This window comes from Xyrauchen texanus, chromosome 5 (assembly GCF_025860055.1).
Source record: "Xyrauchen texanus isolate HMW12.3.18 chromosome 5, RBS_HiC_50CHRs, whole genome shotgun sequence".
Taxonomy (NCBI): Eukaryota; Metazoa; Chordata; class Actinopteri; order Cypriniformes; family Catostomidae; genus Xyrauchen; species Xyrauchen texanus.
The window spans coordinates 24,702,858-24,720,452 of NC_068280.1; the positions used below are offsets into that span (position 1 = coordinate 24,702,858).

At 35.9% G+C, this 17,595-nt stretch overlaps 1 protein-coding gene across 1 annotated transcript in view; it reads right to left on the reverse strand.

Annotated features, from left to right (window-relative positions):
* The window catches only part of pcca (propionyl-CoA carboxylase subunit alpha), a 78,069-nt gene continuing 60,474 nt past the window's right edge, over window positions 1-17,595 (reverse strand). Inside the window, exons 20-23 of the mRNA XM_052126506.1 lie at window positions 16,100-16,153; window positions 6,767-6,907; window positions 3,010-3,087; window positions 1-1,107 (exon numbers count right to left, since the gene is read on the reverse strand). Coding sequence (XP_051982466.1) covers window positions 1,039-1,107; window positions 3,010-3,087; window positions 6,767-6,907; window positions 16,100-16,153 — 342 coding nt within the window. The 3' untranslated portion in view covers window positions 1-1,038. The remainder of the gene's footprint in view (window positions 1,108-3,009; window positions 3,088-6,766; window positions 6,908-16,099; window positions 16,154-17,595) is intronic.

Consider the following 17,595-nt stretch of genomic DNA (forward strand, 5'->3'; position numbering starts at 1 on the left):
TTTCTCTTTCCCAAGCCTAGGGCCACTTAAATGGTTAAATGGTTTACATTAATACCATTTTTATTATAACAATGTTTTTGGAAAACAACACAGACAGAAAGTGGATCCAAGTGGCTAAAATAAAGGAAACGGCACCATCTGAGCCTCCTCCGATTGGTCTTCTGGCTCCTGACCACAGCTGTCTATTAGTTTGAGTAATCTCATCTGCCTCTCTAATGCTTATGGTCCACTCTAATTTTCTTGGTTTTACAAAGAGAGTAAAATACTGAATCATTTTAAAACAAAAAGCTTTGTTGTTAAATCGCTACAGTAAGAACACAAACTCTTACACTAGAACAACTTGTCCAATTTTCAAGTTGAGCTTAGGAAATAAACCAAAGCAACTGTAGTACAGAAAGCAAGGCAGAACTAATGTCAAAAACTCTCAGTGATCATGTGAAATTTAGCATGCATATTCCTTAAGTTTATTATTACTTAACAAGTTTAATGCATTTGAGGACAGGATTGTGTCAGATCAAAGGAAATACTGATTTATATCAAACGAAGAGTGATCATTTGTATAGATTAAATCTATGTATATAGGCCAACATTAGCTTGAGAAATGATGTAACGGAAAAATCATAGCATATTAAAACCATTAACAGCACTTCCTTTAAAGAAGGATAAATGCACAGAGAGAGGGAGGACAGCAGCTCTCCTTGACTGCATTTCAAGATGGCCAGTGCCTTCAAACATGTTAGTTGTTGATGATTCATAAAATGGACAATCTGTGGTGACTTTGATTGATGCCAAATGGGGGTTACTTCCATGTCAAACAGTAAAGCCTCCAGTGAGGACCAAGGCACAAGAGAATGTGAGTGTTTTGACATTACCTTAATTGGAATCCACCAAAATATCAGAGTGAAACCATGAAACAAACCAAAAAACAAGAACAGTGGAGGAATGTTCCATCTAACTCTACAAGTGTCTTTGTTTGCTCATCCACAGCAATGGAAGTTCTCTTCAGAATGCACAGATGAGAAATTTTGACATGTTTATTTACTCCAGTTCCACAAGTAGATCTCCCTCTCCAACTGTATCTCCAGCTTTACAGTGCACACTCTTCACCTGAACAAGGAGACACATCACATGAGACAGTTCCAAACCTTTTGAATATTAAAAATACTAGGGAAGGTAAAAACACAGATTTTACGATGCACTGCGATCTTCATTTGAACAATCTTGATACTTAAATGCCAAATATCGATCTTTTACTCTATGTGCAACCCTCTACTACAAATGAAAGAAAGCGCTCGCATTTGCATTACGTATTTGGCAACTTGCCGGTAAATGATAGATTTCACTCACTAGTGATTGTGTAGGTGAGTGGGGAGAGCGTTTTCGAAAAGCAAAGTTTTTGCGGTCAAAAACACCCTCTCAATGTGGATAGAAGGCCAAAACGTAGAGAAAAAGATATGTTTTCAAACGTATTAGTGTGAATTTGGCCTGCGTTTTGGGAGTAAAAATTGTTCTGTGTAATGTGTGCCCAAAGAAGATATACAATGCAACCCATTTGTCATTAAATATTATCTCTTAATAACATTCCTGTTTTTTACGGTCAGTTGTTGATAAAATACAAACAAAAAACTAAAGAAAAGAAACAACTAAATCTAATCATGCATAGCACGGATGAGGTTGAGCTGTTCGAGACTCTCTCATTAACATGCTGTCATCTACAAATGCACTTTACAGAAAGGCCGGTTTTGTTAAAGAGACAGTACCAGTTTTTAGCACGTGTTTCAACAAATTAAACAACGAACATGTTACAAAAAAAACATATATGCAATATAATATTGAATTTATTAATTGAATAAATGGATTTGTTTATTTGTATTTTTTTTTTTTAAATAAAATCTGACCAAAATGATTAACTAATAAAATATAATTAGTCAAATTAACATATTTTCATAATTTACCTAGTTAGAAGGTCCCCTGTATAATTAACAGTATTAGCAGGGAGATAATTTCTTTCATGTGTAAGCAAAAGGGAATTATTCCCATATTAATAGCTATCAAATCGACCTTGTGAAGAACTACAGTACCCATGATCCTGAAGAGAAAAATACACCAATCAGAAAATCATGAAAAACAAACTGTGCCAAATGAGCCCGACAGCAACCACCCAATTCCATGATGCACTGTGAATGAATGGTGCAATAGAGTCAGGATCCCTACACTCACAAACTAGTTAAATATTTGTAAATATGCAAATATTTTGCCATAAAGTTAACATATAGCTTCTGTCCTTATAATCAACAACTTTAAATCCACTAGTATTATATTTTCCGACCATTTTTAATAGGATTACTTCACTCGTAATGCTTCATAAGATTGTAGTTCATGCCCTCATATAAGTACACAGTCTTGTATCTCTGTCTTTTTGTCCGATTTCCAAATAACTACTTGCTTCAAATCAAAGTTGTGATTTACCTCAGAGCTGGTTTATTTGGTTCATGGTTTAAAACTCTAATGAAGAATTTTATGATAGCCCTATGGGAAAAATTTATGGGAAATATACTTCCAAGATGGCTGAAAAAGTGGGTGGGCACTGTTGTGGTCTATAGACAAACCTACATATTTCTGGCCTTGTAACATTTAGGAGCCTTTGCAATGAGCATTTGAGCACAGAATAGCAAAGGATATTTATTCTCTGACCTATAAAAAATAATATTTTTGTACTTCACATTGAGTTAAGTACAAAACTATACCCAAATTATCCATAAATATGACCACAATCTGGTTTTAGACTTCTGACAAGGGAAAGGAGATACTTCTTCACAGTAGCAAAGTGGTCTATTCAGAACACAAGTGTGGGTAATAGACCAAGGCTCCTTGCTCGCTCGCTCTCTCTCTTGGTGTTAGGTACTGTAATGTCGCTGAGGTATGTGTGTTTTTTGTCATAGATTTATGATGTACAGGGTAGTGAGGAGGATTATGTATCAATGTATGTGTGCGAATGTGTGAGCTCACCTTGGCTGTCCTAGCAGCAGTCATGCTGTTCTGCATCTTCATGGCTTCAATCACACAGATCTCCTGTCCCTCGGCAACCTTCAGAATACACACACAGACACATACAAATCACAACAGGTACTTACTGATAATGCCCTGAACTGCATGACTTGCAGAAAATATTTACTTCAAATATTCACTTCAGATACAGCAGCACACTGCAAAAACTTATTTTCTTACTCTTGTTTTATCGAAAAATATCTAAATATTTTTAAAACAACCTAAATTTACTTAAAAAATAATAAATAAAATGTTAAGAATATTTAAATATTTTGATAATGATTAGGTTCTGTGTGTTAACATTTGTAAATTGGTCAAGCTAACAATGACCAATATGTTATTACAGCATTTATTCATAGTGTTTTGCATTAATATAATGCATACATTTTAATGTATATATTTCATTTTAATAAGTGCTGTAAAAGTATTGTTCATTGATAGTTTGTTAACTAATGTTAACGAATAACACCTTATTTGAAAGCGTTTTGTAAACAAAATTTGTATTTATATTTATTTTACTAACTTTTTAATAGCATTACAGGGTAAAATATGTGCACCCCCCCCATTTTACCATGGATTTCGACATAAATGTGTATCACAAAATAGCATACAAACACTTTGCTTAAACACATTTTAGATATACATTGGTTCACATCAGGCAGTGCTTGTTGTGAATAGCAATCCAAAAAATTTTTTTGAGTGTATTATCATAGGTCATTGATTGGACTCCAGGTTAGCTAAAACCTGGAACTCTATTTATTAACTTCATAGACTCATGTAAGTATTGTACATTAAAACACTTTATCTCAGAGAATATTGTAATAGTTCATAAGGGCACATGCATTAGAAAAGTGATAACGGTTAACAAACGCACAATGCTCAAAATCAATAAATGACCCCCCCATCCACAACGACTAATTTCAGCCTAATTTATGCAGAAATCAGGTGGAGTGCCTGTCACTACTGTGTGCGTGTTGTGACTAATCAGTGTGAGAGCTCTTCATTGTAGTGCTCTTTTGTGTGTGTGTGTGTGTGTGTGTGTGTGTTGCTGAGTAAATTAGATGTTTTACTGGAAGGGCTCATATGTATTAGCTGGAGCCAGTCGGTCTGTGCATAATATACAAGTCATTAACAAACCGAGTGAGGACTCATTCAATTCAACTTGACAGCCACACATGCAGGCACACAGAGACATTTTGTCTAAAGGTGCACTGTCAGCTCTACAAATGATGTCATCCTGATCCAAACCACATTACTTTACTAGAGGCGTTCTGTGTTTTTGTTTAACACTTTAGCAGTTTATTCAACCCTATGAAACCTGGCGTGTCACATTTGATAAATTATTTCCTAAAGCCTCTAAACATCAACACGATGGATCCTTTGCTTGTTGTATACTATGTACTAGATGTCTACTTCCTCCTAGTGAAAGTTTCTGTGCTCTTTTGGAAGTAGAAGATCTTGTAATATAATTTCCAAAAGCACTCATCTTTTTGCTGTGAAATCTTTGCTGGTTTTGATAAAGTAAAAGTAACAATAACATTTATATTGTTACGGATATTTCAAAAAGAGTATTCACTGAATTAAAGCAACTTGTGCTTGCTTATAATTTTGTAAAAAAAATTATCGAAACATCACATTGAAATGTGTGTATCAAATATAGGATACAATAGGCTTTTAGAGGTATATCTCTCAATATTTACTTTACACATCAGCATTATTTAGCAGATGAAATATAATATGATAGAGTGGATCATACAAAAATATACTGTGCAAAAGTTTTAGGCATTTGTGAAAAATGTTGCACAGTGAGGATATCATAAAAAAATAATCCCATAAGTAGTTTTCATTTATCAATTAAAATTATACAAAGTCCAGTAAACGTAATCACAGACTGACTCAATGTTCAGTGGGGGGTCTCTGTGAGGGCCATGCCATCTGTTGCAGAGCTTCCTGTTCTTAAATTCGAACCTTTTCTATTTGCAAAAGGAATGTTTGGGAGTCTAAAATGTATTATATTTCCTATTGACACACTAAAGATGAATATAAAAATAACCATCCTAAGACTTTTGCACAGTACTGTAAATTCTCTATGATTTCCATCATAGAGCCTTTTAGATTGTATTAACATCCATGACTTTTTCAGGCAAATTTTTACAATTCCCAGATATTTCCAGGATTTACATGACAGGGGAACCCTCTTTATTAAGAAGTTAGAAGTAATAACTTGTTGACATGTTGAGCTGTGGTGACAAGTCCTAATCCAAATTCCTCTATCTCTAATAAATTTCTAACACTCTGTATCTACTATATATCTGTCCAATAAAATGGGCAAAAGCCCAAATAATAATAATAAAAAAATTAAAAAAAATAAAAAGAAACTGCGACTCTAGCAACATTTTATCTGTTGCTACAATCAGTCTACTCCAGGTCAACATGTTTTGGAGAATAATGGGCATTTGGCTACTATCTGCCTTTAATATTCTATATGCTCAGTCACATTTTCCTTTGCACTGCAAAATTTTATGGGTGAAATACAGTCATGTCAATGGGTATAACTGTAATCAGGAATTGTGCCGTATGGACTTATAGAATTTCCCTATGCAAATTTTGTGTGGTACTTAAGTTTGTTGAACTTCAAATGCGAATTTTCAGCTTTGACCAATAGGAAGTTTCTTGGTTTGGCAGTGACCTCTGTTTGAACAGTGCTTCCATGTACAGTAACTACTGAATATTCAAAATGGACGAGCAAATAATTTTAGCAGTAAGTTTCTTTATAACCTAACTTTCGCAGAGAATAAATGCAGCATAAAAAAAGATGCTGCTTGTCGAGTAGTTTTTGCTAGTTTCACACTCTCTCAAAGTGATAGTTCACTCAAAAATTAACATTATCTCATCATTTACTCACCTTCATGCCATATCAGATTTTTAGAGGAATATTTCAGCTCTGTAGGTCCATACAATGCAAGTGAATGGTGACAAAAATGTTCATCTTTAAAGGACATAAAGGCAACATAAAAGTAATCCATATGACTCGGTGATTAAATCCATGTCTTCTGAAGCGATACAAGTGTGGGTGAGAAACAGATCAATATTAAGTCCTTTTGTAATAATCTCCACTTTCTCATTCTTCATTTGTTTTGGGGGATTTGCATTCTTCGTGCATATCCACCTACTAGGCAGGGAGGAGAATTTAAAGTAAAATGGACTTAATAATTGATCTGTTTCTTACCCATCATAGCACTTCTAAAGTAATAGAAAAACCATTGGAGTCGTATGGATTACTTTTTTAATGTTTAAATGTCCTTTAGGAGCTTCAAAATTTTGGTCACCATTCACTTGCATTGTATGGCCCTACAGAGCTTAAATACTCTTCAAAAAATCTTTGTGTGTGTTCAGCAGAAGAAAGTCATACACATCTGAAATGGCTTGAGGGCGAGTAAATTATGAGAATTTAGATTTTTGGGTGACTTTCCATTTAACATCTGCCCACACATATACCTGCGAAACTTCGCAATGTAAAAGGTAGATGTGTCCGTGTCTTTATATTTAAAAGTTAATTCAAATTTATTTAAGCTTAATTTTATCACTTGCAACATTTCAACCAGAGACCTTTAAACAATTTAGACTGAATTTTAATCCATATGCTGAATAGGGAAATAGAGAATAAGTAAACAGTTATACTAATTAAGTAGTGTATTAATGTATTTTAGTCACTTACCGTATCTCCAGGTTTAACGGACACAGCTACCACAGATCCTGGCATGGGAGAGCGGAGGAGACTGCTGGTGTCTTCCGGAACCTTCTCTGGCATGTGCTTACTGAGAGATGCAGCTAGTTTACTCAACACACGCAACTTAAACTGAGTACAGAAAAAAAATACAAACAGAAAAAAATAAATAAATCAGGCACGAGTACAGACACCACAATAAACTAAATACAGCACACTCTGATGATACAAATAAAAAGGAACAAACCTGATATGATAACGACTAACAGACCCACACACATAGAAACACCAATAACAGAGACCCTCTTGTAAAAAAAACTAATTTCACGCAGTTGATAAATGATGCTCAAAGACTAGCAAGATTGTTAAGACAAGTACATTTGTGGCCAGTATTCCAGCCATCCAAAAGTAATAAGTAACAATTACTTCGATAACACCGCAAACAAAGCAGAACATACAGTTGATGGATAATTCATGTATTTGCTACTGATATAAAAAAATGTTTCCTGCCTGGCAGAATCTTAAAACTTATGTATCTCAAATCTGTGAAGCTGTTAAGCAATCAGTCATTCAGATGGGAATTAACACACAAAAAAACTATCCAGATTAGTGTTAGAATGTTTTTTCCCCCATCATTACCCCATTTTCCATCATTCTGTGACTGAGACTCTTTTTTCAGAAGTCTCAACTCCTTTACTTTCCTGAGCTACACATCTACACCTTTAGATGGCAGCACAGTTCTGCACCCACTCAAATACACCATTTATTTTCTTCATGTATATCAGAGAGATGAAAGGCTCTGTAACTGTGACTTAATTCAATAACCAGATGATAAAGTCTGGCCCTCCACACAATGCACAGCTCAATGAATGAAAATAACTTTCGTCAATTTGACGATTACAAACTCACAAACTCTTTCATACACACAGTTGCAGCCCCATGCAAATGCATTAGCACCCTACTCTCTGTACAGACACTAATGGAGAGCCATTGGCTCATAACAGTTAGTAGAGAAAATGACAAGCTAATTAATAGTCACATACAGAGCAGGAGACTGGCACTACATGATTATGTAGGGATGAGATAGTGAGAAAGCAAGAGAGGTGAAGATGGATATTTGGGTGCAAAGAGGGTCATTTGTCCAGGGCCATTTTAAGAGCATCACAACAACGAAAGTCTTAATAATTTTATTTGAAATGTAAATTGTTCACTTGTATGATTATAGCATACCCTTGACATGACACAACCTACCCCTAAAGTTGTGTCACAGGTCAACTTGCATTTTTGAAGAGTCAAATTTCTATGGTGCTATCTTACAGATGCTTTCTTCTAATTTTAGTTGACAATAGATATTCTGAAATAAAATGAAAAATTCATTTTTTTTTACCTCTCATCTAATTTTTAATAGAAGACAACTCAAGTTTAAAGTGGTACTGCTTAACGTACTATGCCCTATGTAAAGTTTCTAAAAACCTATTAATGCTTTGACGACAGTCTTTTCATTAAAAAAAAAACAACAAAAAAAAAGAGCCAGATACTTTAGTTTACTATTTTCTTAGATTTTCTTACCCCCAGTGCCACTTCCTGTCAATTGTGTCCTTGTAAAGGCCCTGCTTATTAGTGTTGATGTCATTTCTGTGCTATCTTTAGCAAAAAGGAAAAGGTGACTCGTTAATCATTGGAAAGCTCTCTGAAGGGAATATATCTGCTTTCCAGGAATTCAACAAAAGAAGCCTTACATTACTGTGGTAAACTGAGGTCACATGGTGATGATTCTGTTAGCATGGTCAACTCATATCTGAGATACAAGCTAAAGACACGACTAGAGAAATTTTGAGGTCACCAAGTAGAGTTTGCATGGACTCCACAAGTTGCAAAACCTTGCAACAATTGAATAATTCAATTTCAACATTGAATCCATGTTATTCCAGCACAGTTTGAGAGGGTTTCAAAAGGAAGCAAGAAAATCTTGATTTTCAAATTTGCTCTTTTTTGCAACATAACATTTTCTTGTTTTAAATGTTTTTATCGATTCGATATTGAACAATCTAAATATCGTAAAAAAAGAAAACATGCAAATAAAGAAGCATTTCCATCTGTCACTTCTGGGGAAAATGCGTGTGATAGAAACTAAAATGGACCCTTTTCACAGACCTGATATGATGCGTTTCCACCTTCTTTAACAATGTAAATGTAGCAAACTTTGTTATATTTCCAATTTTAAAAATATTTATTGTAAATTAATAACATTGTACTTTGTATTATATTACTCTTATATTATAAGTTTTTAAAAAAATCAGTTACCACAGCTGTAATGAGGCTTCTAACATCTGCTGAGGGAGTGACAGAAATTTTGGCCAGTTCTTCTTACTGCTGTATATTTTTTTTCTTCTTTTGCAAAGCTGTGGATGAGTAATCATAGATTTTGTTCTGTAGCAAATGTTATTTGCTGTGGTCTCCCATAAACTGCCATTCTAGTTTAACCAGCTATGACGACTTCTAATTGCGAAAGGGTGAAAAAGGGTCCATGGAAGTTGAAGCCACTATTCTTCTAATAAATGTAATAAATTATTTACAGTTTAGAGCTCACAGAAACTTTGACAAACTTTGTGTGCTAGCGTTCAACTGCAGGTGCCTTCTGTGTGGGAGTAAATGCATGTCAGAGAGTTCTGGGTGGTAATAGTAGCCAATCATTGTAATGACAGGCTTTGGTCCTATGAAAGGCCAAATTATATTTTAATATTCCATGCGTTACTCATCATAATTACATTTTTACTAGTAAGAACTCCAATTACAGAGCTCTATACTTGAATTTTTAAAAGAATTTTGAATATAAACTTTCTAACTGAATTTTAAGTAGTAATAATTCCAAATAGAGAGCTGTAGTTGAATATTTCATTGTCATGTTTCCTTTTTCTGCTATACATTTTTTAATTGCAGAGCTCTTAAATTAAAATTTTACTAGTAAGAATTCCAATTAAAGAGATCTAAAATTTAATATTTACTAGTAAGAGTTCCAATTATAGAGCTACACAATTAAATTTGCACTTAAGTAAATATTGTAAGAATACAATTGCAGAGCTCTGTAATGATCTGATGTCCTTTTAGCAATCCTGATCTTAAAATTAGGAAAGAATATTGCTGCAACAGTTTGACCAAAATCAGTGTCCTTCAAATCATCTTTAAATATCTGAATCATGGATAATTAGCCTATGGTTAGCTCAGATAATGTTGCATCACTACAAGACTACATATTAGAAACATATTTCTCTCTATCATTAATCTTGTCTAACAACTAGAGGGCAACTTTGGCATTATAAATAACTGTTGGTGTGATTGAGACTGCCACTGTAGGGCTGATATCAATCCTTGCCAGTCCCATAAACTCAGCTTCTTTTTTCATTGCAGTTCAACCAAAGCTATTATTAACCATACGTATAAGTTTCTTTCAAATGTGAAATAAACATCTTCAAACTCGTAGTTACAGTATTTAAGTATTTCAGTATTATTTAAAAATGACATTTATTATAGCATATTATTATACATTAATATATTTTATAAATTTTATTATACCCAGTGTTACTAGGTGTGTACTTGGTTTATTTCTCTTAAATATATTTCAAGAGTTTAAAGAGGTGTATTAATATAATGATTACATATAATATTAATATATCCTTAAAAATAGTATACAGTTGAAGTCAGAAGTCATTAAAACAAATTTTTTTTAATCACTCCACAGATTTAATATTAGCAAACTATAGTTTTGGCATGTCATTTAGAAAAACTACTTTGTGCATGATACAAGTAATTTTTCCAACAAATGTTTACTTTTATTTCACTTTTAATTGACTATAAATCACAATTCCAGTGGGTCAGAAGTTTACATACACTAACTTAACTGTGCCTTTAAGCAGCTTGGAAAATTCCAGAAAATTATGTCAAGCCTTTAGCCAATTAACAAATTAGCTTCTGATAGGAGGTGTACTGAATTGAAGGTGTAAATATGGATGTATTTTAAGGCTTGGGAGTAATTTCCAAATGCCAGAAAGTACCACATTCATCTGTACAAACAATACTACACATATAAACACCATGGGACCATGCAGCCATCATTCCTATCAGGAAGACGACGCATTATGTCTCCTGGAGATGAACGTAGTTTGGTGCGAAGAGTGCAAATCAATCCCAGAACAACATCAAAATGACCTTGTGAAGATGCTGAAGGAAACAGCTAGACAACTATACAATAGATAAGACATAACCTGAAAGGCTGCTAAGCAAGAAAAAAGTCATTATTCCAAAACAGCCATGAAAAAAGCCAGAATACAGTTTGCAAGTGCACATGGGGACACATCTTTAAATGTCCCCTGGTCTAATGAACCAAATTATTAACTGTTTGGCCATAATGACCATCGTTATGTTTGGAGGAAAAAGGGTGAGGCTTGCAAGCCCAAGTACACCATCCCAACTGTGAAATGTTGTGGGGGTGCTTTGCTGCAGGAGGTACTGATGCACTTCACTAAATAGATGGCACCATGAGGAAGGAAAATTGTGTGGATATATTGAAGCGACATCTTAAGACATCAGCAAGGAAGCTAAAGCTCTGTTGCAAATGGGGACAATGACCCCAAGCATATCTCCAAAGTTGTGACAAAATGGCTTAAGGACAACAAATACAAGGTATGGGAGTGGCCATCACAAAGCCCTGATCTCAATCCAATAGAACATTTGTGGGCAGAACTGAGAAAGCGTGTGCGAGCAAGGAAGCCTACTAACCTGACTCAGTTATACCCGTTCTGTCTAGAGGAATAGGCCGGAATTCCAGTAACTTATTGTGAGAAGCTTGTGGAAGATTACCCAAAATGTTTGACCCCAGTTAAACAATTTAAAGGTAATGCTACCAACTACTAATAAAGTGTATGTATCTTCTGACCCACAGGGAATGTGATGAAAGAAATAAAAGCTGAAAGAAATAATTCTCTCTAATATTCTGACATTTCACATTCTTAAAATAAAGTAGTGATCCTAACTGACCTAAGACAGGGAATGTTTTCTACGATTAAATGTCAGGAATTGTGAAAAGCTAAGTTTAAATGTTTTTGACTAAGGTGTATGTAAACTTCTGACTTCAACTGTATCCGATTTGACATTATGTGAATGTAATCAACATGTGTGTTAAATAAGCTAATAAAAATATTTCATGCTAATATCCAACCATGCCACACATGGCCTTTATTTTAAAATGTAGCTTACCTCATGTGGGATTTGGAAAGAGAAATGGGTTTAATTGCAGAGCCATTATCAAAGTAACCATAGTTACATTCTGTCAGCTCGAACCAGTTTGGCCATTCTCCATCCACAGAACTGATGCTCACTGGATACGTTTTGTTTTTGGCACCATTCACTCTAGAGAATTTTGCAAGTGAAAATCCCAGGAGATCAGCAGTTACAGAAATCCTCAAAAAACTAAATCCATTCTGATGGTTGATGTGAACCTTAACAGAAGCTCCTGAACCGTATCTACATGATTTTATGCATTTCACTAATGCCACATGATTGGCTGATTAGATAATCTCATGAATAATAGGTGTACCTAGAAACTGGTTGGTGACTATATTCTTATATAAATTCTATAAGAATATATTTGGAAAATGTTTTTATCGTAGTTTATGCACATATCTTCTTACAGACTAAAAAAAAATAACGTGGATTTTGGATTTTTTTTCCCCCTGCATCTTTTCTTCCAGAATTTTTCATGCTGTATCCAAAAATTCTGAAAACATCCATAATACTCCTGTGACAGGAGGAAACTGTCAAACCTTGTTTTCTGCTGGGCCTGACAGGGAAACGGTCAGGCACTGAAAATCACAGCCCCACTGACCTGTTAACATAGAATGAACGGAAGGCATCCCATAATAGCTGTGACACCAGGGAAACTTTTAAACAAATCGCCTCCCAGCCCCAGGTCTTTGAAGCAGAGACCCCCCACGTAGCACACGCGTGTGCATTGTGGAAGCCAGCATTTCCTCTTCTTTTAAAGAGTTACTGTGTTTTTAACCTTGTTTATTTGTTTAAGCTGGCAAAACGTTGATGCTGATTGTTTAGGTGCCTTTGGGTCAACAAAGACGGGACAGCTTGATTTGATTTGTAGTTACACCTGTGCATTGATTTAACTCTGACTGCGCCAAGGGGTGCAAGCCTATGTGTGTTTGCGTGTGATTGGTGGATCGACTGGAGTGTAAAGACAGGATAAACGCCCCAGTGAGTGACACAATATAGCATATATCACCCAGCATAAGACACACAGAAAATCACCATAGTGTAAACAAGAATACACACATACATAGTCTAGGTCACTGACATAAACACATTAGACATCATTGTATCAAAGAATACAGACTATATAACACAGAAATATCTAAGAGGGAGTTTATACAGGACATGTTTTTGAATCTGTCAGAAGTGTTTTTAGTCGTTTTTTTGTAAACATCCATTGCAACAGCCAAAGCTGTATCCACCACATCTCACACCATGATTGGAATATTTTTGAAACACTGTGACAAATTAAAAGTTCTTAACTTTTAAAAATGTGTATTCACATTGTTTTCAGATGCAAGAACACTTTTTGTTAATGGCCCCTAAGAGTAACTAGAGAACTTTCTACTATAATAAAATGATGTTAAGTCTCCCAACTCTCTTTATTCTGAATCAGAATTTAAAGAATATAGCATTCAGTTTCTTTTTTTCTCCCAATTTGGAATGCCCAATTTCCACTACTTCGTAGGTCCTCGTGGTGGCGCAGTAACTCATATGGCGTTATTTCCCTGTCAAATGTCGAGAGCGCATTATTGTAGCGCGAAAGTACATTAATGTTATGCGCGAGCGCGAATCCCTCTGCTCGCGCGCGGAATATAATGCGCCGAGCGCGAATCCCTCTGCTCGCGCGCGGGAACTGGGCGCGCGCTCTCAGATACACGCTGCTCTTGAAAGAATTTTCTCTGCGCTCGCTCAGAGAATATGCCTGCACTTAAAACGTGTTCATTGCAATCGCTAATCTCTCCTCTTCGCTTAAAGTAAGCGTGTTTGTGCTTAGACTGTGTCCCGTGCGTTCGCGCATGCCCAAGTACTCTTCTCTTCGATTTCTTTCTCTTTGCTCTTGGCATAAACGCTGTCAAAACGGCAACAACCAATCAGAAAAGGCTTCAACGACTGACCAATGAAAACGCGACATCGTACATGGAATCTTATTGGTTGATATTGAACCGCACATGTTCATGTGTTCAATCAAGACGATTCAATTCAATCAAGACGAGCCGAGATGGATCCGCAGAATCGACGATCTCAGGTAAACAGTTTTATTTGTTTTGATGTTAAATTTGTCAAATGTATCTTAGAAATGTCTGGGAAGAGGGCGATTGGATTATTTTACATATAAATGACCTAGACTGTCAACCACATTCATACTGCAGGCGCTATGCCCATTGTAGTGAGATTTTTGAGCCAAATAGATTTGAAAGCCGATTCCAAAAGGCAAAAATAATATTTTACGTCTGATAATTAACATTTAAAGCCCTGTTTTAAGATCGTTTCTGATGAAATAGAACGGTTAAGATTGAAAGATTGGTTAGGGTTAGACCACTAGGAGGCTCTTCTGGCCCATATATATCTGCGTCTCATATTGACGCGTTGGTTTTATGACGCCTTGGTCCAAATTTTAATCTTAACCGTTCTATTTCATCAGAAACGATCTTAAAACAGGGCTTTAAGTGTAAAATACCGAACTTGTCCTTTAATCAAAATGCCTCTGATTGGCCAAACTGCATTAATTAAGCTCAACAGAAAGTGGGTGATTGATTAACGTTATAACACTCAACGCTGCAATCAGCGATAAAGAAAATCTATTGCAGATGACACTTTTCATTTCACATCACTTCATTCGTGACAGCCATAATAGATATAGGACTAGCATAATTTTACGGGGCATGTTGCCACCTTATCTCCCCACCAAGTCTTTTTTCAGATTTTAATTTAGCAGTTGATCTCGCTACGTACTTAATGTTTAATCACTGGTGTGATTGCACGAGACAATGTGTTAATTATCAGACGTAAAATATTATTTTTGCCTTTTGGAATCGGCTTTCAAATCTATTTGGCTCAAAAATCTCACTACAATGGGCATAGCGCCTGTAGTATGAATGTGGTTGACAGTCTAGGTCATTTATATGTAAAATAATCCAATCGTCCTCTTCCCAGACATTTCTAAGATACATTTGACATATTTAACATCAAAACAAATAAAACTGTTTACCTGAGATCGTCGATTCTGCGGATCCATCTCGGCTCGTCTTGATTGAATTGAATCGTCTTGATTGAACACATGAACATGTGCGGTTCAATATCAACCAATAAGATTCCATGTACGATGTCGCGTTTTCATTGGTCAGTCGTTGAAGCCTTTTCTGATTGGTTGTTGCCGTTTTGACAGCGTTTATGCCAAGAGCAAAGAGAAAGAAATCGAAGAGAAGAGTACTTGGGCATGCGTGAACGCACGGGACACAGTTTAAGCACAAACACGCTTACTTTAAGCGAAGAGGAGAGATTCGCGATTGCAATGAACACGCTTTAAGTGCAGGCATATTCTCTGAGCGAGCGCAGAGAAAATTCTTTCAAGAGCAGCGTGTATCTGAGAGCTGCGCCAGTTCCAGCGCAGCAGAGGGATTCGCGCTCGGCGCATTATATTCCGCGCGCGAGCAGAGGGATTCGCGCTCGCGCATAACATTAATGTACTTTCGCGCTACAATAATGCGCTCTCGACATTTGACAGGGAAATAACGCCATAAACTCACCTTAATCCGGGTGGCAGAGGACAAGTCTCAATTGCCTCTACTTCTGAAACAGGTAATCTGCGCATCTTATCACGTGGCTTGCTGTGCATGTCACAGCGGATACTCAGCATGTGGAGGCTCAAGCTTTTCTCTGTGATCCACGCACAACTTACCACATGCCCCATTGAGATTGAGAGCCACTAATCATGACCACGCGGAGGTTACCCCATGTGACCGTACCCTCCTTAGCAACTGGGCCAATTTGGTTGCTTAGGAGACCTGGCTGGAGTCACTCAGCACACCCTGGATTCGAACTCGTGACTCCAGGTGTGGTAGTTATCGTCAATACCCGCTGAGCTGCCCAGGCCCCCGGCATTCAGTTAATTTCTTCATGCCTCTGGCTTTAAAATTAATACGGAGTGAGATAAAGGAAAAGCTCTGTAAAGAAGAAACTGAGTCTATTGTCATTTAACTCTAAGGTGCTTGTTTAGAGACTTACTGAAGTGCCCAGATACTGCAGGGTGATTTCTCCAGCCGCTGTCCGCAAGAGGCACTGCATTCAGAGGGAATACAAAGAGTAAGACATGATGTGTGATACAGTGTCAGTACATGTATAATGTTGTGCGCTTATTCAACAGTACTGTTGAATTCTTCATTTGGATTGACTGATACACATTCTAAGGGTTTTGAATTTTACAGAAATGCATGGCTATGAAGTAGCTTGTTTTTGTAGTTCGTTGACCATATTCCAGTAGAATATCACTTCGCCATTCTTTTTACAAGCTGAAGAATGTAATTTCTGAGCCACTAGCACCACCAAACAGAATTGCATAACTAACATTGTTTTTAAACAGCTTTCTGAATATGCCTCCTAGTGTAGGTTAACAAACACTTTAAAAACTTTAAATCTATTACTATATGTTGAAATTAACATTAAGATTAATACATGCTGTAAAAGTATTGTTCATTGTTAGTTCATGTTAACTAATGTTAAATGGAAACTTATTGTAAAGTGTTAAAAGATTAATCAATAAATGGCTTAAAATAAATATAACGGAGAGTTCTGACTGATCGGATGAGCCATGTTGTAAAATGCTAATAAATACACATCTGTCATTGCACATTCTATGTTAATTAACATTAATTGGGAACTGTAAAAAGCCATCAGTTAGGCTAATAAACTATATTACTTGGCAGAAGAAATATTAATATTAATACTGGTGTTTTTTCATATTGTTGAGACGTTTATAAAAACTTTACTTTGAGATAATGATCAGATAAAATAAATGAATGGACACTGCATGATCATTTGTATTTGAAACAATGGTCAATCATATTTTGGTCATTATACAAAATCATTGGAATGCACAATTAAACAATCAGAAACAAGTATTCCAGAGAGCCGTGTAATAAGTTTACACTTATTTACACTTAATTTACTTTTGATTATTGTATTACTGAAAATTATTCAGTGGGGTGTTGAATTATTAAAAATATGTACAGTTGAAGAAGTCAGAAGTTTACATACACCTTAGCCAAATACATTTAAACTCAATGACATTTAATAGTAGGAAAACATTCCTTGTCTTAGGTCAGTTAGGATCACTATTTTAAGAATGTGAAATGTCAGCATACTATTAGAGAGAATGATTTTAGCTTTTATTTATATCATCACATTCCCTGTGGGTCAGAAGTTTGCATACACTTTCTTAGTATTTGGTAGCATTGCCTTTAAATAGTTTAACTTGGGTCAAACATTGGGTGGCCTTCCACAAGCTTTTCACAATTAAGTTGCAGGAATTGTGGCCCATTCCACTAGACAGAACTGGAACTGGTTAGTAGGCCTACTTGCTCACACGTGCTTTTGCAGTTCTGCCCACACATTTTCTATTGGATTGAAGTCAGGGCTTTGTAATGGCCACTCCAATACCTTGAGTTTGTTGTCCTTAAGCAATTTTGCCACAACTTTGGAGGTATGCTTGGGGACATTTTCCA